We start from the raw sequence: 21,938 nt of genomic DNA on the forward strand, positions 1-21,938 counted from the left end.
ATTACAATGAGCAGATAAAAGGTCCAGAGTTAATTTCAAGTGTGCTATTTGCATTTGGAATCTGTTACTGTCAACTCTCAAGATGAGATCCAAAGAGCTGTCACTATCAGTGAAGCAAGCCATCATTAGGCTGAAAAAACAAAACAAACCCATCAGACAGATAGCAAAAACATTAGGCATGGCCAAAACAACTGTTTGGAACATTCTTTTAAAAAAAAAAAGGAACGCAACGGTGAGCTCAGCAACACCAAAAGACCCGGAAGACCACGGAAAATAACTGTGGTGGATGACCGAATAATTCTTTCCCTGGTGAAGAAAGAACCCTTTACAACAGTTGGCCAGATCAAGAACACCCACCAGGAGGTAGGTGTATGTGTGTCAAAGTCAACAATCAAGAGAAGACTTCACCAGAGTGAATACAGACGGTTCACCACAAGATGTATCCATTGGTGAGCCTCAAAAACAGGAAGGCCAGATTAGAGAGTTTGCCAAACGACATCTAAAAAAACCTTCACAGTTCTGGAACAACATTCTATGGACAGATTAGACCAACATCCACTTGTACCAGAGTGATTGGAAGAAAAGAGTATGGAGAAGGAAAGGAACTTCTCATGATCCTAAGCATACCACCTCATCAGTGAAGCATGGTGGTGGTAGTGTCATGGCGTGGGCATGTATGGCTACCAATGGAACTGGTTCTCTTGTATTTATTGATGATGTGACTGCTGACAAAAGCAGCAGGATGAATTCTGAAGTGTTTCGGGCAATATTATCTGCTCATATTCAGCCAAATGCTTTAGAACTCATTGGACGGCATTTCACAGAGCAGATGGACAATGACCCAAAGCATACTGCAAAAGCAACCAAAGAGTTTTTTAAGGGAAAGAAATTGAATATTATGCAATGGCCAAGTCAATCACCTGACCTGAATCCGATTGAGCATGCATTTCACTTGCTGAAGACAAAACTGAAGGGAAAATGCCCCAATAACAAGCAGGAACTGAAGACAGTTGCAGTAGAGGCCTGGCAGAGCATGACCAGGGATGAAACCCAGCGTCTGGTGATGTCTATGCGTTCCAGACTTCAGGCTGTAATTGACTGCAAAGGATTTGCAACCAAGTATTAGTTTGATTTATGATTATTATTATGTGCCATTACTTTTGGTTCCTTAACAAGTGGGAGGCACATATGTAAACTGTTGTAATTTCTACACCGTTCACCTCACCGTTCACCTCAAATTAAAGCTGACAGTCTGCAGTTAAAGCACATCTTGTTTGTTTAATTTCAAATCCATTGAGGTGGTGTATAGAGTCAAAAATGTTAGAATTGTTTCGATGTCCCAATATTTATGGACCTGACTGTATCTTAATGTGCTTTCTTGTGGCTACGGTGCCTGCCAGAGGAGTGTGCAGGGATTATCTTTGGATTTGTCTTGCACTCTTACAGTAGGATTAGAGTCCCAGCAATTGGGTTAAAAGACTTAATAGCATATTATTCTTTATGGGGATCTGGAGTATCCTCTGCGCTTGAAGACTGCGTTGCTCAGGGCCCACTCCCCCTTTCTGGTGTTGCCGAGGAGCTAGCAAGATGGCTGACTGGTGGGAAAACTGGTTGGGGCAAGCAGTTTCAACTGCACCCCGTCTTTCTTACTCTCCCCTTCTCTCTGCCCGCTCCAGATCCTTTCCTTGTGCCTCTCACCTTGTCACCAGCGCACCTGCGCTGAATATGTCTGCTCTTCAGCTCGCTCCCCAGGTGCGCATGCTTCTGGTGCTAGCGCCGCTCCTTCCGGACCTCTGCAAGGTTAGTCTGTTGTGGGGTAGCTTCTTTACAGTATTAGGGCACCTCCAGGGGGCTGCTGTGCTGGTAATGGCAGGTGATGATCAGGATTTACCCTGTAGTGCTCAGCTCTGCTCAAACACGTTCAGCCATCCTCGCTGCTGGCCATGCCCCCCTAAATATCATTTTATTGATGTCTTTATACTTTTGGCAGTTAACTCATATCACCCCGAATGAGACTCACTGGCAGCCACAGTGTCTTAAGTGTGGACATCAAGTCAGTTTCTCTGTTCATTCCTATGATACTGACATCGAGGCTTCCATAGGAAGAAATAGAGAATCTGACTTCCTGTCCATGCATCAGTAGCTGAGGGATCCAGTGACTCTCATGGGGGGTCACATGATCTATCTGGCAAAAGTAATGGAGGCTGAAAACACATCAAATCAAATCAATATGTATGCTTGTGACCATACCCTGGAGATAAGCATTAGCTGAATGGCTATTCCTCACGGCCCCAGCATAAACATATTTGGTCAACATACCTACATGTCTACATGTTTTAGGGGCCAATAAGGCCATGCCAAACCCTTTCGAACCCAACATCAGTGATCAGGAGACCCCTATACACATTAGATGCACCTCATTCTAAATTTTTTACTTCTGTGTATGGCTAGTTTCAGGAGATTTGACCCACTGTGATAACTAATCAATTTAGCTTTGGGCTAAAACCCTAAGGACATTATTCCAACTCTCCCCTGGCGTTCACCCTTTAGCCCCTGTACAGGAATCTGGCCTTCGCTGCAAGAAAGTAACCGGACTGAAATTTCCTGGGATAGTCCCGGTGTGGTTTGCAGCTGACCAACAAGGGTCAGGGACTCTGGTGCAAGCAACAGAAGCTCAGGATACAGAAAAGGCACCAAAAATGCAGGAAAACCACAGGTATAGTCTGAGCAGTCTCTAAGGCTTAAATGCAAGTTTCTGAGATTCAGGCAGCACACCTAAAGAGTGAATGGTGGGAGACACAGGATAAACATCAGGCAGGGTGATAGTAAAGATATAGACGAGGCAGGCAGACTGGATACTTGGCAGGATACAAGAAATCCTGGAATAGACAAGCAGGAGAGGTACAAGCTGGAGCACAGACAGGAACAATGCAGGATAAACTGTAAATCACAAAAGCATAAGACTATTAGAGGGAACCTAAAGCATAAGACTATCACAAAAGCATAAGACTATCACAAGGGAACCTAAAGCTCAGGCATCCTTCAGATGGTAAGGATGTCTTAAATACCCAGGGATCCCAGCGACTGGCTGGGGAAAGATTTTGAAGCTCTCACACTTGTCTTTTAAGAGGCCGGAGATGAGCATGCATGCTCTCTAAGGAGATAGAGGCTGGAGCACAAGGCAGAAACATGGAGGCAGCAGCATGGTGAGTACATTGGGTATCATGCCAGAGCAGGGCAGAGGCTAACATAGCTGATGTAACAGGGCGGCTTTTCCTCATGGTATGATTTTCTAGGATTTAAAGCACTAATGATTATTTACCAAACCTATAACTTGATAATGACCTGATTTAACATTTTTGCAGTTGGAAAATAAAACATTGTGCACAATTGTATAGTCCAGATTGAGAATATATTTCAACGACTAAAAATGTAGAAGCATTTTCAGTCTGTGTAACAGTTAAACTTAGCTTCTATCTGCTCACCTCAGTCCTGACCCCACAGTTTCAGGAGGTGGCGTAGGTGATGTTCTCCCACCCTATTTCTTGGCAAAGCTCCTGTGTTACAGGAGCAGCTGCTTTCAGCCTGACCAGCTTCTTTGCCATCTATAAAATCCCTTCTCAGTTTCCTAAGGATATGGCCGCCTCCAGCAGCTACTCGATCCTTCCTCCTGGAGTGGGGTTACCTTTGCAGCTGCTGTATTCTATCAGTGGTTATCAGAGGGTGTAATTCTTTCTTCGGATATACAGTATTTTATTTCTCACTTCAGAAAAATGAGCACTATAATGAGCTTTTTGTTCTCTCTCATAGTATGTTTAGCACACATTATGTAAAAGAAAACTGCTTTAGTAGCACACAGAAATACTGTTACATTTCTTGAGAGGAAACATTCGAGTTGCAATTTTTATAGCTCCAATGCTCAATGAAGGTGAAGGTTATCCCAAAATGATACTTCATTTCTAAGTTCTTTGTCTATGCAAGAAATCCATGATCTATAAATACTGTCTTAATATAAACAGGCTTCATTATGATGAACTAGCCCACTGATTTCTTGACTAAACATTTGGGTAAGGTCTGTTGGTTGCCATCAATTCTGCATCTATATCTGTGGCCAGAAATTTTCCTAAGGGTCAAACATGGAATAGCATCACTGGAAGCTTTGTACGATCAATTATTTTATATTAGGTGGGGCAATTTGGAATTATTATTATTATAACACAAAAATGCACCCCAAGAAAATTATTGTTGAATAGTTCTAGAAAAAATATATGCAGTTTTCACAACTACTCTCATTGCTAATACCATGAAATTAGCACAGACGTTTTCAGACATCAGTATGTGAAATGCCCCAACCAAGGATCTGGAACACAAAGGATGTGTTAAGTTCCATAGGTCAAAGGTCACTAATGTCACACCTAGGTCACAAAATGCTTTTCTGTAAAATCACCCTCCAGAACTGGAGCTAGATCCCATTAAATCTTAAGTCTTGACAGGAGCTGAGAATACCACAGCTTGCTTTTTCGGACTGTCAGAGCAAGAAACAATATTCTCAAAAACTTTTTTTTTAGCTAATCTCATCTTCTGTTTTTTTCCTTGCAGATGACACTTTTCTTTAGAGATTATTTACTTTGGACATTATTGCCCAGATTTTCTTAGGGTCACGCTCTTGTTTGCCATCAAACACGTCCAATGAGCTGGTAACTAGAGAAGTACTGAATATTTTTGGATAGCCTACATCGACATAAGCATATTCGAAGAATGACTATTTCTATAGTTTTAACATAGAACCATACTATGGTGTACTCAGGCTAATCACCACACCCCTAACCAACTTGGAAAGGATTATCCAGTACAACTTTCACTACCTGAAAAACATAAACCTGCCACTTTTTGGTAAACCCTTGTGTCTTTCTATCATGTTTGGCTTGATTCCCTATATGTGTCTTATAATGTAGATCTTGTGGATAGAAGTATCCATTAAAATCCGACTTGCAGCCAATGGTCATATGGGTCTATGGAACGTATACCTTTGCAACCATAATCTCATTTGGATGGCTAGCTCTACCTTTGTATAGCCATGAACATCAAGCAAATTGGTATCCATGTTGATGAATGCAAGACAGCAATTTTAGTTAAATTCACATCATAGGAGACCCAGCATATTTCTTGTATGATTATGTGTGGTCAGACTGCGGCCTTACCTATAGAATAAACCATGGCTGGCTGCTAATAGCAGCATCGGGTCCTATTTCAATAGATAAATAAAACCGATTCAAAAACTTTCTTGTCTTTCTTTTAATACAAACGTAATCCCTTTTCATACAAATTGAAATTTGGTTGGGGTTTTCTTTGTACAATTTAAATATTGAATATAAATTACTTTACATAATAGATCAATATTTTTCATTTTTATTGACAGGCAGAGCTGTGTGCAAAAAGGAACACAAAGGAATTCAGAGCAATGGGAAGGAGGTGGATATGTCATTTCAAAAATACTGGAAAATAAGTAGAAGGACAAATAAAAGGATCCACGTGTTAAAAGGAACCTGTCACCATGCAGGCAGTATGTTATAGAGCAGGAGGAGCTGAGCAGATTAATATATAGATTTATGGGACACGATTCAGCAGAACTTGAAATTAATTCATTTTAAGGTCTTTCTGAGATCAGTGGCCAAGTGGGCAGTCTTATCAGTGATTGAACATTTCTCTTTATAAATGTGTATACATAAATGGGTGTCACTGATAAGACCAGCAACTTGGCTACTGAGCTCAGAAAGAGCAGAGATTCTAATGTTTCAATTAGAAATTTTGCTGATTCTTTTCCGAAAAAACTAAGGGGCACATTTATTAAGACCAGCGGTTTAGACGCCGATCTTAATAAAGCCCTTATGCTCGGGGAGGATCCGTCTAAGTTATGAGGCACAGGCCTCTGCATAAATTCGGTGCATCCAGCACCAGTTCTAAATGTAAGACAGCTTCCAAACTGTCTTACATTTAGACCATTTTCTACACCTAAAACAGGCATAGAAAATAATGAATGAGATGGGCCTGCCAGCCTGTCCTCTTCCCCGCCCACAATTTTAGACCTGGCATGAGCGAGGAAAAGTCACAGATAGCGGCACAACTAAACATTGCACCACCATCTGCGCCTGAAATACACCTAATTTAGGCATATTTCAGTTTAATAAATGACCCTCTATATATCAAATGTCTCAGCTCCCTTTGCTCTATACCATACTACCTGTAGATTGCACAGTGTTTTCATGGTGACAGGTCTATTTAACAGTTTTCTGCCATTATTTATGGAAAAAACACCATCTAATGATGAAACAACCTGTAGCTCTCTATTGGATGTCAAACTACAACTCTTGTTTCATTGTATATTGTAGCTGGTAAAATCAGGTTGCCCATAGGTGAGTGACTCCATTAGCTTAAAGCAGAATTGCACCTGAAATATAACCTACATGTGGCCTCTTCCTTCTCAGTGGTTGCAACATGGTAGAAATACATAAATACTGGGCTGTGGCGATAAGGGTCACTAAGAATTCAGTCCCATTTTTCAGTCTCTGTCCTGCCTCGTGCAATCTGAGCAAAGGAAACCACTTTTTACAAAAATATGCATATATTTATATATATAAAAATACAACATAAAGTACATTAAATAAGGTGACAAAATACATCCAGTGAGTTCGAGTGGCTTTGTGTTCCCCGTTCTCTTGCTGCTGCTCCTGGAAATCAGACGATTTAACTTAGAATTTGGCAGTAAGTTCTCTGCTGTTGTCAAATGAACTCATTCCTTGATCTTTGTTGTTAGGAGCAATGTCCAGTGAGAGAAGCGGGACAGATGGGAAACAGTCTGTTTGGTTTCTCTCTGTAAAGCACCAGCGGCACCAAGTGCGGCATTTGAAGCATCCAGTCAGAAATCCATGGACCCCATAGGGGCCAAATTTCATCTTGCTGTGTATCCTGGAAAAAAAAGGATGATATATCGTTAGAAAATATCACATTGGACAAAGGGTTAAAGAGCCCTTAGTATATTTACTAATACGGCATAAACACATTGGGAAAAACAACTGAACCTTAGAACTTACATTATATTATGGAACAAAAATGAGAACGTGGTTGGCCTAACATTAGAACATCTTATCAAATACTAGGCTTCAACATTCAGTGCTGGACATTTCATCCAGATGTGTGAAGTAACAGGATGGAAACCTGTTGAAGCCAACAAGTTTCAAGTAGTATGGAACATTATCTGTGTCCTACAGTATCATTAGCTGAAATTCCATACAAAGATATAATAGGATTTAACATGCTTGAAGGCTACCTGCTTAGACATTTAAAGATAATCTTGTAACTGTTTGATTATTGTCAAGATTTAAATGATTGTTACATCTAAAGGATTATATACCATTCCAGTGTATTTAATCCTACAAGTAATTGTTTTCACCCCTCTCCCCAACACTGTTAGGATTAATGTGTTATTAATTAGGAGGGGAGTATCGCATCTCACCTGCTCAGTAACAGAACCATTCCCAAGTCACTACGTGGTCAGAAGATGTCTCTGCTCCTTCTTACTGGGTAGGTGCTTGAATTTTTTATTTTTTCGTTTTAACGGTCGTAGTTGAGACTCTTTACGAGTTATAGTGGTTGGAGGTGGAGTAGTCACAGATACCCCTATGATAAACCATCAGTAAGAATAGAGGATTAGAGTGAATGAAGATGAAGGCATCAGGGACGTAAGAAACACAAAAATAAGGGACAATAATTACCTGCAGCCATCCTGTGTTCATTGACAGTGTGGTGACTTCTTGTAGATATAGGATTCACAGGCTCACACTTGCACTCCACATGGTCTTCCAATGGAATCGGGACATGTATGATATTTCTCATACCCCGGTGAAACACAAACTTCTTCACCTGCATCAACAGGGCAGTCATTAATATAGGTTCAGGGATCAGAAGACTAGTAAGTGTCAATTCACTATAAAAGGTTAAGCTGTTCACTACTTATTCACAAGGTGCCATACACCATTACTCTGCGTAATTTATTAAAGGACACAGGCTGAAACAGTCCATGCTCTGAGAGACTCACTGAATGACCACACTGTATGTAGTAGATCTTTCCATTGCCCAACTTCATATTCCATCACACAAACATCCAGCCAGGAATGTTCCATAAAAAATACTAAACATTTCCACAACACATGGATTTCCTGGAAAGCACCCCCAACAGGGGAACTACATTAGAAGCACCATGGGTGGGTGTGGATAATTCATTGCTTTTCTCAAATATCCATCAAATATTTCATTGTGGTCTTTTGACTGGACATTTGCAGTCCCTTAAAAAACATAAAAGCTAAAATGTCCATCAACTTATCAGCTCGGTGTAGCGCTCCACGGTAGCAGGAGGTTTGGCAGTGTGTCAAATATAACATAGCTTTCATTTTATGGAAAGGGATATTGTATTCAAAGTAGGTTATTTTGTGTTTTTTTCCAGTGATACTTTGTAGGTACTGTAATGGTTCACTAATAAGTCCTACGATATGTTCATGTCTGCAATGTACAAAGAATTTGTACCCAGTAAAGTTCACAATTTTCCCAACCAAACTTGAGCAATCCATAGTCCTACATCTTCAGAGTTAAAAATATTTTCACCATTGCGACATGAAATACTTTGATGTACAAATTGAAAGAGTAAAATCAGAGCCTTGATTAATGAGTTGATTCTTAGCAATGTTCAGAAGAGACTGAGAATCGCGGCTGTGCATAGTTTCCATATTGCCAGCCAACAGCTACTGAAATGAAAGCAAACATGGCTGCTGTCTAATGGTGGGGGGATCTCTAGCAACACATCTGGTGCCAAAGGTGATCATATATAAATATACATTAAAATCATACACATAACCTAAAGTCAGCTACCCCAAAGTTACCTGGACATGTCGGATATGTATGCGAAGTGGCACACATTTCATGTTTCTTGAGTTGCAACATCCAGAGCACCTCTGGACCTCCACACATGATGGATGAACTATAAAGTTAGCATTGCTTGGATCAACCAAATTGCGGGAGATTTCAAAAACCTCAGTTCTTGTTTTGCACTCTGCAAGCTGAGCTTGTTCTGCAACTGAAAGAAAAAAAACTGCAAGTCAGTTACGCACAATCCCAAGAAGAAATGTCAATATTCAAAGCCACAGACGAGGTCACAAAACTGTTTGGTACAGAGTTGTGAAATGTATGTGTAATGTTCAGTTGCTAAAACCTGTAAAACATCAGAGCTGTGAACCAGTCGATATTCTTATGAAACGAGTGGCTATCCATAAAATCGGAATGCATGACGTCCCTCATACTCACTATGAAATGCTTTAGCCTAGGGAATCTTTCTTACCTAAGCTGCGAATGACCCGGGAGTGGCTGGAATTGCCCCTAGGCAAGCTTCTTGTTCCATTCCTGTTGATCTCATTTGCATCCTCCTCATCATCTGTCAGGAGAGACATAAGTTGAATTTAAATTATATAAAAAATGTTATTTACCATGCAATGACATTAAGTAGTCAAGGACAGTTTACTAATCAAAAAGTGTCACAATTCTGGTGTAAATTGCATAAAAAAACTAGCTTGCATGCTTTGCACCACATTTAGCAACAGTTTTAGACACTTTTTTCACTTGTCGACAAAGAGAATTCGCTTTGTGTCAAAGGTGTTTGGCTTATAGGAAAAGGGCATCCACAATGTACGCCAAAATTTTGGCAAACGATTATGATTGACAGTAAACCAAATTAGTCTAGACCGGACAGTCTAAAGGTGGTCGTACACATTAGTCTTTTGTCAGGTTCAGTCGACACTCTAATGTGTGTGGGGAGCTCCCGACTCTCCTCTGCCAGATGAAGTTAGGGGAGACATGGGTCAGGTGAACTGACTATTTTCACCCAAGTCTTTTGTTCTAAAGTGAGATAAGCTGCAGCCAGAAGTGTATGTGTATGGGGAGGCTGAGAGGGAGTTGGGAAAGATAACTGTAGGCCGAATACCTTGAATGTGTATGGGCGGCTTAAGGGTGGTGTCACACACAGCTTTGTTGTAGCCTTTTAAACCAAAGTTGGAAGAAGATCCAGCAGGAAGGAGAAGCATAAGTCCTTGCTTTATTTTCGTATTCCCTTTCAATCTAATTCTAGCTTTAGCTCAAAACCTGCATCAAAAGCTGCCATACCTTAAGGCATTTATCATCCTGCTTCAGCCACGGTAATAAATCTGTCTCAGTTTTAGACTGTCTAATCTAAATACCCCTTTACGCTGGCTGATGATTGGGGCAATATTTGGGAAGGAGCATTCCTAGGACACCGAAATCGACCTTCCTGGAGAGCAGATTGCCCTGTGTGAAGAGTGGTCTGCTGTCCAGAAACAATAAATCCATATGGAGAGAAGTGATTGCCGAGTCGAGGTGAATGTAGCTATCGTCTCCTCTCAGGACTAGGAAATGATCAATGGTTTGTTTCTAATAATTGCCTGCACAGTAGTGTAAAGGGACCTTTAGGGTAGTTTTGGTAACCCTGGTAGTCTATTCTGGCAAAGGAGCATAGCCTGACCTCATTGGGCTCCACCAGAACGCCAATCACTATAATTTGATTTGGCGGGCAACTGACCGGTATAGGCAAAAATGCCAGTGCTGCATGTAGAACTAGTTTTCCAGCAGAAAGCCAGCATTTATACTAGAAACCTGCCAGATCCCATTATAGTAAATGGGGATCCGGCAGTGCCCGGTGGTGTCCGAATATGGCGGATATGGTAACTCCGGTAGTCTGCTCCTCTGCCAGATCAGACAGCCAGAGTTACCAAATGCAGATGTGAACCCTATGTTTGCACTGTCTAAAAAGAAGGGCTAGGTAATGTGCCCAATTATATCAGATAGCAAAATGTGATTCTAATGGTAGACACTTTGGTTTAGTTTTCACATTGAAGTTACTGGAAATTCATTGTACAAAGTCATTTTATTGTTCACATCATTTTCTTTGCTTTCTTCACAAAAAAACAACAACAACATAATACGGGTCTTACATGATGATCACACAACAGTCATATTGACTTGAGTGACTCAGAAATCACATGAAATTTGCATTATATGACTGAACAAATCACCGTCTTATAATATTCGTATGAGACTACAAATCCTGCGGCCTGGACCCAATTGTTATGGCATGGTCTAACAAAAAATGTGGTTCTTCACAATATTTAGCAAAGAACTGTATATAGATATAAATCCCCCTGGATTTTAACTAGGGAATAAATAGATGGCCATCTCTCATAAACCTCGATAACTGACCAGTATAAACTACAGCTGCAGAGCTAGGCCTCCTGCACGCGAACGTGTGCTTCCCGTTGTCTTATTGCAGACCGCATTTAGCGGATCCGCAATACACGGGCGCCGTTCCATGGGCATTCCGCATCACGGATTCGGACCCATTCATTTCAATAGGTCCGCAAATTTGGAGGTGCAGAATGGTGCGAGACAGAAGCACGGAACGGAACCCTACGGAAGCACTACGGGTTTCGTCCTGTACTTCCGTTACACAAAAAGATAGAACATGTCCTATCTTTTTGCAGAACGGCCGGATCGTGGACCCATTAAAGTGAATGGGTCCGTGATCCGCTGCGGCTGCCCTACATACGGTGTTCGTGCATTGCGGCCCCTGGTTGACGATAAAGAAAAACTCTCTCATGCTATTTTTCGCACTCAAATATGTAGGTAAAACTGATTGAAACATTCACAAAGGAAAGCATTTCCAAGGGGATGGACAGTGAATAGAATGATATCACTGTTTTCCACAAAGAACCCGGCTCTAGTGAAAACACAACCTGCTGAGAGATTCCATGGAACAACCAGCATGTAAATGTAAGCCACCTGTTATGTAGGCCGACTACAGTGCACGACTTATAATGGAGTGCCTAGGGGGTTGTTTATGGCAAGCTAAGTGTTATTTCAACGTGGTATTTATTGTGCTCCAAATATGAAAGTGCATTTAGTAGACATAATATAAAGTATTGTGTGAACATCATTATCGTGTCTAAGTAATCTGTGTGTTGCATTATTATTTTTATGTATAGGTGGCACCAGGCACCACATCATTATTTCATACAAAATACATTATACTGGTATCCTAACCTTTTGACTTCATGAAAGAAAAACGACACACTGACGTTTAAGGTCCCAGAACAATGCCATGCCATGACACACTGACATTTAGGGTCCTACGACAATGGCACACTGACATTTAGGGTCTAAGTTCAATGATAGACTGGCACTTAGGGTGCTAGAATAATGACAAAATGAGTGAGAGGACTGGCCCAAAAACAAAGGCCTGCTGACTCTTGAAGACCCATAATAATGACACATTGACTCACACTAATGGACCAAGAACAAAGACACACTGACAACTGGGATCCCAGAATAAAGACTCACGGACGTACACCAAGTGATCAGGACAATGGCACTCTGACACTTGGGGTCACAACATTAGTAAGAAAGAACCCCGGTGAGTTTGAAAAGAGATGTTTGCTGCGGAATAGACACTGATTATCACTTTCTCAAGATCATTTCCTTTTGGAGCTTTTAATGACATTTTTATTAATCTAGAGATCAAAACCTGGGTTATTATAACTATTATAATACTTTTCATTGAACACAATACAAGCATTATTGTAGAGAATAACAATAGAGACAGGTATGCGATCACTTCATATGCTGCCCACATACCGTATATCTAGTGAGTTAGCTAATACATGTTTATTAAGGCTGAATTCGACATATTTTAGTAATTTATCATATACCAGTTTTCTAGAGTAAAAAAACATCAAAACCCGATTTTGCAACTTTTTAAATGTCTCAACTAACATTGTAATGCCCACTTCTCCAGTTCTGGCCATTGGCCCCCCCACACTCCTCATTACTCATGCTAGAAACTAGCGTAAATAATGACCAGTTACAAGTTGCCGTAGATTTTAGCCTGGCGCACGGACTGCCAGAGGATGCTTTTCATTTAGGCCTCATGCAAACGACCGTTTTTGTGGTCCGCATCCGAGCCGCAAATTTTGCGGCTTGGGTGCAGACCCATTCACTTCAATGGGGCTACAAAAGATGCGGACAGCACTCTGGGTGCTGTCCGCATCCGTTGCACCGTTCCGTGGCCCCGCAAAAAAATATAGCATGTCCTATTTTTGTCCGTTTTGAGGACAAGAATAGGCATTTCTACAATGGGCCGCCTGTTCCATTCCCCAAATTGCGGACCACAAAAAAACTGAACGGTCGTGTGCATGAGGCCAAACAATGAGGCCTAAGCCTCGTCATAAATAAAATACCTGCTTCAGGAGTGCAGGGCCCATCAAGACTGGCTTGGCACATAAGGGGTCATTTATCAACCTGAAATACGCCTATATTTTATACTATGTGACTAATTCAGGCGCAGATTGCGGAGCAACAGTTAGTTGCGCTGCAATCTGCGACTTTTCCCCACTCTCGCCAGGTGTTAAAAAAGTGGGCGTGGTGGGGAAGAGGAAGGGCTGGCAGGCCCATCTCATGCATCATTTTCTAGTGCCTGTTTTAGGCGTAAAACGTGGTCTAAATGTAAGACAGCTAGGAAGCTGGCATACATTCAGAAGTGGCGCTGGATGCACCAAAGTTATGTATTGGCCGGCGCCTTTTCATAACTTCTGCGGATATGGGACCCCCATAGTGTTTTAGACTTTTTTTTGCGCAACTTATACAGCTTTTTACACGCATTTTTTTTTGTGAGGAAAAACATTAACTAACTCCAGGTGTTAGCTGCAAGTCTATAGAAATTTTGAAATGCAGGACACATATTATTATTATTATTATTATTATTATTATTATTTTTGTTTAGTTGGTTTTTCTTTAATGGTAAAACAAAATCCAAACAAATTCATGTGAGAAGGGAGCCTAAGGTGTACATTACATCAGTGGTTAGAGCAGCATATGTAGACGATGGGTTTTTAAAACTAAGCTAATTGACAGAGATGAATAAGTAACTAGTAACTTTTGTCTGAAAAGCCCATTAATAGCTTTGTATTTTGTATGAACTGTTTTATTATGAAAAGTCCCTTTCTGGGAAAGGAATAAGACAAGACAATGGCTATTATTTAAATTTTAGGTAATAGAAAGCTATGTTTCCAAAACAGCTGCTTACCACACCCTGTCTGTATGAGAACACACCAAGGACAAACACTGAATAGGCCAGGAGACGCTGGGGTCCGGCCGTTCCTAGGCTTACTGCTCACACAGTGCATGACACATATCATTCAATGACCCTTGATTTAGTAAGACTATTGTCTCAAATGTGCATTTGTTTTACTACGTGGTGTGTGTGTGTGTGTGTGTGTGTGTGTATATATATATATATATATATGTGTGTACTTATTTATTTTTTAGTTATTTTTTAAAACATCTGCTTCCACGTACCCCAGAGGGAATTAATAACCACTCCACACTCGACGGCTATACAGAGCATATGCATGTCTATTTTAAATTGCTTTCTATCCTGCTGTTGTTATTCTCGGGGCTGATAGGTTACTCTCAGAAAACCTTTATGACTGCAGACATCGGTGGACTATTTGTACTGCCTGCAACCATATTAGATTGTTATCCAATATGACTAAAAGTGTCTACGTCTGTGTAATGTGTATGGTCAGCCTTAACCAAAAAAAGACAGATTCTAGTGGCAAGCAAAAAAGTTCACTTCAGATGGGATTCTATTGGAACTCAAGAGATCTGGTGTTGTAACAGAAACTAAGCCTACTAGAAGAACCAACGGGGCCAAGGCATAGCGAGGTAGAGAATAAAAAAATGTATTCTACTTGTTAAAGGGAATCTGTCACCTGGTTTGACCATATTAAGCTCTCACCATTGCCATGTTTAATGAAATACCTTATTTCCTGCAGTGGTATTTTTTCTTCTTTTCATGCTTTCATTTTGCTAAGAAAGCTATTTTTGTATTATGCAAATGAACCCTGAAGGTGCCCAGAGGGGCGTTATTATTCACCCTCTGAGCCCAGTAACGCCCCCCTGCAGTGCCTAGCCTGCCTTAGTTTAGAGCCCAAGCACACCTCCTCGCTATGTAGTATCGTCCCACACCCTAGTTTAATGGTGCAGCCCCCTCTGCTACGTCAACTAATTAATTTAAACCACGCACCTGGAATCTTCAATTTATCTATCTGAAATCTTGCGCAGGCGCAGTACCGCCTACTGCCTGTGCGATCCAACCGCTCCTGAGGGCAACAGCAATAAGAAGACGTCACTGGGCTCGGCGGATGCCCAGTGACACTTTTGAGGCTGTTGCCCCCAGGAGCGGTTGGATCGCACAGGCACAGGCAGTAGTCGGTACTGCGCATGCGTGAGATTTCAGACAGACAAATGGAAGATTCCAGGTGCGTGGCTTGAATGAATTAACTGACCCAGCAGAGGTGGCGGAGCTGTTAAAATAGGCTGTGGGACGATACTGCATAACGAGGAGGCGTTCTTGGGCTCCAAACTAAGGCGGGCTAGGCACTGCAGGGGGGCGTTACTGGGCTCAGAGGGTGAAGAATAAAGCCCCTCTGGGCACCTTCAGGGTTCATCTGCATAATACAAAAATCACTTTTTTAGCAAAATGAAAGCATGAGAAGAAGAAAGAAAACCACTGCAGTAAATAAGGAATTTTATTAAACATGGCAATGGTGAGAGCTTAATATGGTCAAACCAGGTGACAGGTTGCCTTTAAAATCCATGTAAACATTAGTATCTATCCATGAAGTAAATGATAATGAGACCACATTTGTGACAAGGTGTCATGGCATATGAACAGAAGTAAAGCAGTAGGTAAAGAGCCGGACTGGTCCACCAGAGTACCAGAGGATCCTCTGGTGGGCCCAGGCTCTGATACCATAGTGAGCCCCAAAAGTCCAGGAGAAAAACCCATTTGACTTCCTTTGCAGCCAATAACTTGCCACTAGGGTATTTTTCTGTGATTATTGATGATTATGGTGTTAGGTCTAGGGAGTAATTTCCTCTGGTGGGCACAAGGAACCTCAGTCCTATACTGAGTAAGTAGGCTTTTCTTCCCTCATTGTATAAGCCCTATTTCTAAGTACTCTGGCAAAGGCCACCTTGAACCAGCACCCAACCTTTCTACACCCCTTACAGAAGTATTGTCGTTGCAACAATTTACCTCAATTGTGGGCAACAGTCCAGTGTAAATGGGCTTTTAGAGAAAATGGAAAAATATAAAGGTACCCACACCTAATTGATATGTCCTCATACTCTACTGTTTGCCAGGGCTCATAACTTCATGCCAGATTCTCACTGGCACTGCCAGGTTGAAGGTTGATGTGCTTGGTGGGTATTAATAGCACATACAGCTGTAGCAGCTGGCCGAAGTCTGGGAGCGAGAGGGCGGGTAGCGCGAAGGGGGAGGGAGTGCAAGGAATTCTTTTCAAGCACAAGCCAGAGTTTGAGACTGGCACATCAGACAAAGAGGGGAAGTTGTGTCCAGACACAGATAGCGGAGTGCAGGGGCCTGACGTGCGCAAAGAGACAATAGCAAGGAGGGAGGTCGCAGTACAGCATAGCAAACTGTGATGTACTGCAAACACTGCTCTCCTGGCATGACTTCATGCACACTCAGGCCAGCTCTATGTGCTATGGTCATTAACCCCCACACTAAGGTGAAAACTATTCCCCAAACATATCTGGATTATAACTGAGGCCGGTACATTCCTGTATGTTTGAAACTGCATATTGTAACTTGCAAATAATTGTAGGCACCTGGTTCCTAGACATATTCATGCACCGACTTGCTGTATAAAAGCGAATAACACACAGTATGTACAGAACATGACTGAATTATGGTTAATGTCAACATTAGCAGCCCGCTACGGAAAATTCAAAGAATAATGCCCAGGGTTCCTCTGGGATGTCACCAGTAACATCTACATTGCGTCAGGTACGGAGCACCACGTACTGATCAGTGCATATGTCAGCATGTAGATGTTTACGAAGATGGGGGAAATATCCTGCACCAGAATATTGTGCCTGTTCTGCACCACTTTTAGTTTTGGCAAATTCCTGATTTGTATTGTTAAATGTGCCAAAATCTTTGATGCTGTTTCAGAAAGTGGTGAAGGGAAGATGTGACACAATGTGCCATAGGGCTATGTACTATCAGAATGTTACACCAGTCTTTATACCACCTTGGAGCTGATATACTATTTGTCATGTGCCGAAAATTGTCTAAGTGCGCCAAACGAGGCACAAAATAGGTATAGATAAAAAATGAGTGCAAAAATTGTCTAAAAAATACTCTTGTCTAGCATGTCAGAAATTAAACAATTGAGGCGCGTATACTTCATTTATTTCGCATAAGCAAGCATGCGCCACAAATTCTGGTGCAAATCAAAACATTTTCCAGATGGAGTAACGTTGATGTATCTCCCCCATTGAACTAATGCAACATATCAATTCTATTAGAATATTGGTCAAATGCCAAGTATACCTGTATAGTACCAGGGTAGGAAACATAGTAGCTGCTGTGGGGCCCCAACAAGTAAGGGGGCCCATGCAGTTTGTGACGACTATGAACAACAGAAAATTTAATGTGGCCCTTTTTTTATTATTATCCCTGTGCACATTATCCTACTGTGAGACAACTTTGTGCATTATCTCTGTACTGTGACATCACTGGGCAGATAATCCCACTAATGTGACATCACTGGGCAGATAATCCCACTAATGTGACATCACTGGGCAGATAATCCCACTAATGTGACATCACTGGGCAGATAATCCCACTAATGTGACATCACTGGGCACATAATCCACTTACTATGATATCACTGTGTGCATTTTTCTTGTACTGTGACATCACAGTGTGCATTATCTCTGTACTGTGACATCACTGTGCACATAATCCCACTAATGTGACATCACTGTATACATAACCCCCTTATTGTGATATCACTGTGTGCATTTTCCTTGTACTGTGACATCACTGTGTCCATTATTCCTATACTGTGACATCACTGTGCACATAATCCCTTCTATTGTGAGATCACTGTGTACATTATACTACTACTGTAACATCACTATGTACCAAAATAATTATACATTAAACTTGCCTCTGAATCTGGTCATGGTGTAGGGCCCCATTTCACACGTTGTTATGGGGCCCCGTTGTTACTAGTTGCAAATAACACAGGTACTTGTAGAGAAAATGCTCTGATGGTCATTATGTAACTATGTAAAATGGCATTTATCATTGGTAAATTGTGCATACATAACGTCAGGTACAACATCAAACACAACTCTGTAGAGATTTACCTACGGATTCTATCTGCAGCAACCTTCTTATATCTTCTATAGACTTGATAGATCCTCCTGTGATCTTCTCGTACATCTCACTTGGAATGGGGTCACCCTGTTAAAATATAGGACTCAATTATTACACAGTCACATAGCATCCAACATGTGACAGGGATGGAGCTGGATGACCTCATATTCTAGAATTACAATATAACACATTGATGGGCTCACATACTCACATTATGATCGTTCATGTGTTTCTGTTTTTAGAATCTAAAAATGTCCCAATATATATTATTACATCCCCAGGGTGGTTGTGCCCATTATAACCTCTAATGGTTCACAGTGGTTTCCCTGGAACAGATGTTCTGTTAGGTATTTCACTCCATACAGTATTTGATGGATACTGAGGGACAATGGCTGACAGAAATAGCTGTGGACCCTGTGTAAAGACATGTCCCTGTTATTCCTTCTTGTGCTGGATATACATCTCTTGTCTTCTTGCCATATCTCCCCATCACTTTGAACTACTTTGTTCACAAAATGAATACATCAGCATTGCACCTGTCAACATGTCAAGTGAGGCTTTCCAGGTGCTTGTAGGTGTATGAATATGGTGCACTATACCAAGGCATCACTGAAGACAAGGTAATGATTGCCAGCAATGTCATCATATACAGTATGCTTTAAATGGCCACAGAGGCAACTAATATAAACGTCTCAAGTCAAAAAATTCTAAGTATAAAACAGCCACGTGAAGCGTTGAATACCCGCACACATTCATAGAGGATAACTGTTATTTAAGTATTATTATGATGTAACATGAGATCTGTGAATGTGGGGATTGGTCACTTCATACCCGATTTTGTTCGGCTAAATATGCCATATGCCATGGAGGTTTGAAGATTCGTGAAGCATTGCACAGTCCTGACTCCATGGAAACAACTGGGTAAACCCAAAACTTTTCAAGTCAAATTAAACTTTTGTTTGAGGGTCACAGTCTTATGGTTGCAATGCATAACCAAGTGTCACATTTTATCAACACCAGTCCCCAGGTGCTCACATGCTTAGTTTTCAGAGAGAGAAAACCCCAACCCAGATACAGAACAAGCCAGGACAGAAAATGTTGGCAGGCAACCCTTCTAGGAAAGAAATAGTAGGACTGCAGGGAGAGATGCCAGCTATTGTTCTTCAAAGAAATGTAGTGCCCTGGTGGAGAGAGGTGAGAGGGCTGAACGGGGAATGTGAGAAGCTCTAAGAACCCTTGCAAATAGGAGTGGACCGAGACTGAAACATTGCAAGAGTGGAGAGGGCCTGACCAAAGTAACCTGTTTGCTTTAGATAAAGTACCACTCTGGGCTATGCTGCTAAGATAGTAGGAGAAGGAGAACCTGAAAAGAATAACTGGATTCATTGCATAGACATATTTATCTACCTATTATATGTATGTATGAGTATGTATGTGTCTGTCCTGGATAAAAATGTCACCATTTATTAATCTGGACAAAATATATCTTCATACAAAAAAAGGAGAAGTAAATATTCAAAGAAACATGGAGGAAGGTTTGAGCAGACAGGAGGTCCAGACAGCCTGACATAATCCACCTGTACTGGAAGTCATCCAAAGAACATACATCATTACTGCCCTATGTTTCGATTCTGGCAGCTCCTGCCTGGAGAAGACCTCTCATTTCTAGCAAGATGTAGAGTCAGGTCTACTGTTTGGTGTCAGAACACATATATATATATATATATATATATATATATAATGTATAGTTAGTCACCCTGAAGTACACAAGTACATGGTGGGGTGCATGGTGTGCAACCCTAGTATCAAGCCAGATTCCCAAGCGGAACACAGATTATTTTTATTAGCTTATAAAATGTAGTGATTTTCTTATTTTCGTACAAGTGGTTAAACGGCTTGGTGTCAGAAACAAGGACAGATTAATAGTTAGATCTATAGCACCAAGTGCAACGGTTTGGAGCATTAGAATACTTTATCCCGGCTCCATATTTGAGATTCTGATGAATGGCTGAGGTGGGTCATATGCCTGTGACATGTCATTGAGTGAAAATAACTCAGTACCATTATCTGCAGCTAAGCAGCAGCACGTTGTGATGTGAACGCAGACAAGTGACACCCTAAGCTCTGCTGCATTGGCAAACTCCGCTTTGCTCCAGCTATACAGCATGCATCATCTGTAGCAGATGGCACCTGCATACCTAATGTATGTGTCCCTGTCTTCTCTGGTGCATTTGTATTCCTCCCTCTCCCTGCCTGGCAGGCATGTGTGCATGTTGTAATGTAGCCTGCCCCCCTCGCTCTCCCTGAGGCTGCCCATACAGTGTGTACCAGGCAGCTGGCCATGCAGCCACTTCCGCATACACACACAGGCACTGCTGGCAGGTGCTGGGGGACTCTGCAGGTCACCTCTACAAGTGGCATCCAACCCTTCCCCTGTTATCGCGCAATCTCTGTAGTCCCCAGGTGAAAGAAAGATGTGGAAAATCTCAGTCTATGAACAGTTCTTGGATTTGATCCAATGTCTCTTATGAGTAGGAATACACAGAAGCTAATAGAACCGAAGTAAGAAAGCGATGACTGCTAATCTGTGGTTAATCACTTCTTCAGGATTAAGATTTGCTGGGAATCCCACTGATATGAAGAATGTGAAATATTCAGAATGAATTGCCCTGTGCTAAGATTAAGAGCAAATTTGGCTAAACTGTCTCCTGGAGAAGCATCCAAGGAAGAACTGAATATCCGCACATCTCTATTTGATGACAGAATGAATTTAAATATTCTGAGAATGGATTCGGACAATTCTTACCTCAGCACGAACCGCATGCAGAAGCCAAATAGACATTAGCAGACCCCCAAGATTCATCCTGTAGTCCAAGGGAGAATATGTGGAACATGTATATAGCAGCTGTCAGTTCTTCTCAGCCAGTGAATAGCAGGGGGGCAGGCACCCTTCCAGTAGGGGATACCCCTCCCCGAAAAAAAGAAAAAGGTCTCCTTATTCCAAAGCTTGCAGGGTCGGGTGCTGTTATTGAAGGTAGAAGTCTAAGGTTGTATGTCGAAGTGGAGAAAGAAGATGTGAAAGGTGATAGGTGGCATCAGTATTCCTGCAGGGTGACACAGACTGTCATGTAGGAGCCTGAGTCTAGGGTTTCCTTCCAGAGCAGATGCTGACCCAAAGCCACTGACTCAAATTCTAAGTGTGCAGTTTTCTTTAGCTATCCCAGTGAAGAGGCGTGCACTGAGGGGAAGGGCTGAGGGAGGGGGCCTGCATGGAAAGGTGTGTAGATGGGAGTGAGGTCTCTAGCAGTAGGACGGAGAAGGGAACACCTTTTAACGGTGCAGACACAACACGCACTGCGATGATAAGGGGAATCATTTACCAATCCTTCATCAGTTGCTGACACATTTGTACTCAGAGCTGCAGCACATTGCACAGCAGTCATCCTCCACACAGGACATGTGCATCACTGTGATCTGTGCAGGCGATATTCAGAAACATTATGCGTAATAAACCCCAAAAACTGCACGGCTGTTACCAGCTGTTATATCTTTATAGTATCATCGGCAATTG

At 41.7% G+C, this 21,938-nt stretch overlaps 1 protein-coding gene across 1 annotated transcript; it reads right to left on the reverse strand.

The window, feature by feature from the left end:
- Window positions 1-5,267: 5,267 nt before the first annotated feature.
- On the reverse strand, window positions 5,268-21,636 carry PDGFB (platelet derived growth factor subunit B). Its single transcript, XM_044301453.1, has 7 exons — window positions 21,174-21,636; window positions 18,358-18,454; window positions 9,389-9,481; window positions 8,934-9,127; window positions 7,773-7,920; window positions 7,514-7,677; window positions 5,268-6,966 (listed from the first exon to the last, which is right to left on the reverse strand). The coding sequence occupies exons 1-6, from the start codon at window positions 21,228-21,230 to the stop codon at window positions 7,544-7,546; spliced, it is 723 nt and encodes a 240-aa protein (XP_044157388.1). The 5' UTR covers window positions 21,231-21,636; the 3' UTR covers window positions 5,268-6,966; window positions 7,514-7,543.
- Window positions 21,637-21,938: the final 302 nt, after the last annotated feature.

Source organism: Bufo gargarizans, chromosome 7, assembly GCF_014858855.1.
Source record: "Bufo gargarizans isolate SCDJY-AF-19 chromosome 7, ASM1485885v1, whole genome shotgun sequence".
Taxonomy (NCBI): domain Eukaryota; kingdom Metazoa; phylum Chordata; class Amphibia; order Anura; family Bufonidae; genus Bufo; species Bufo gargarizans.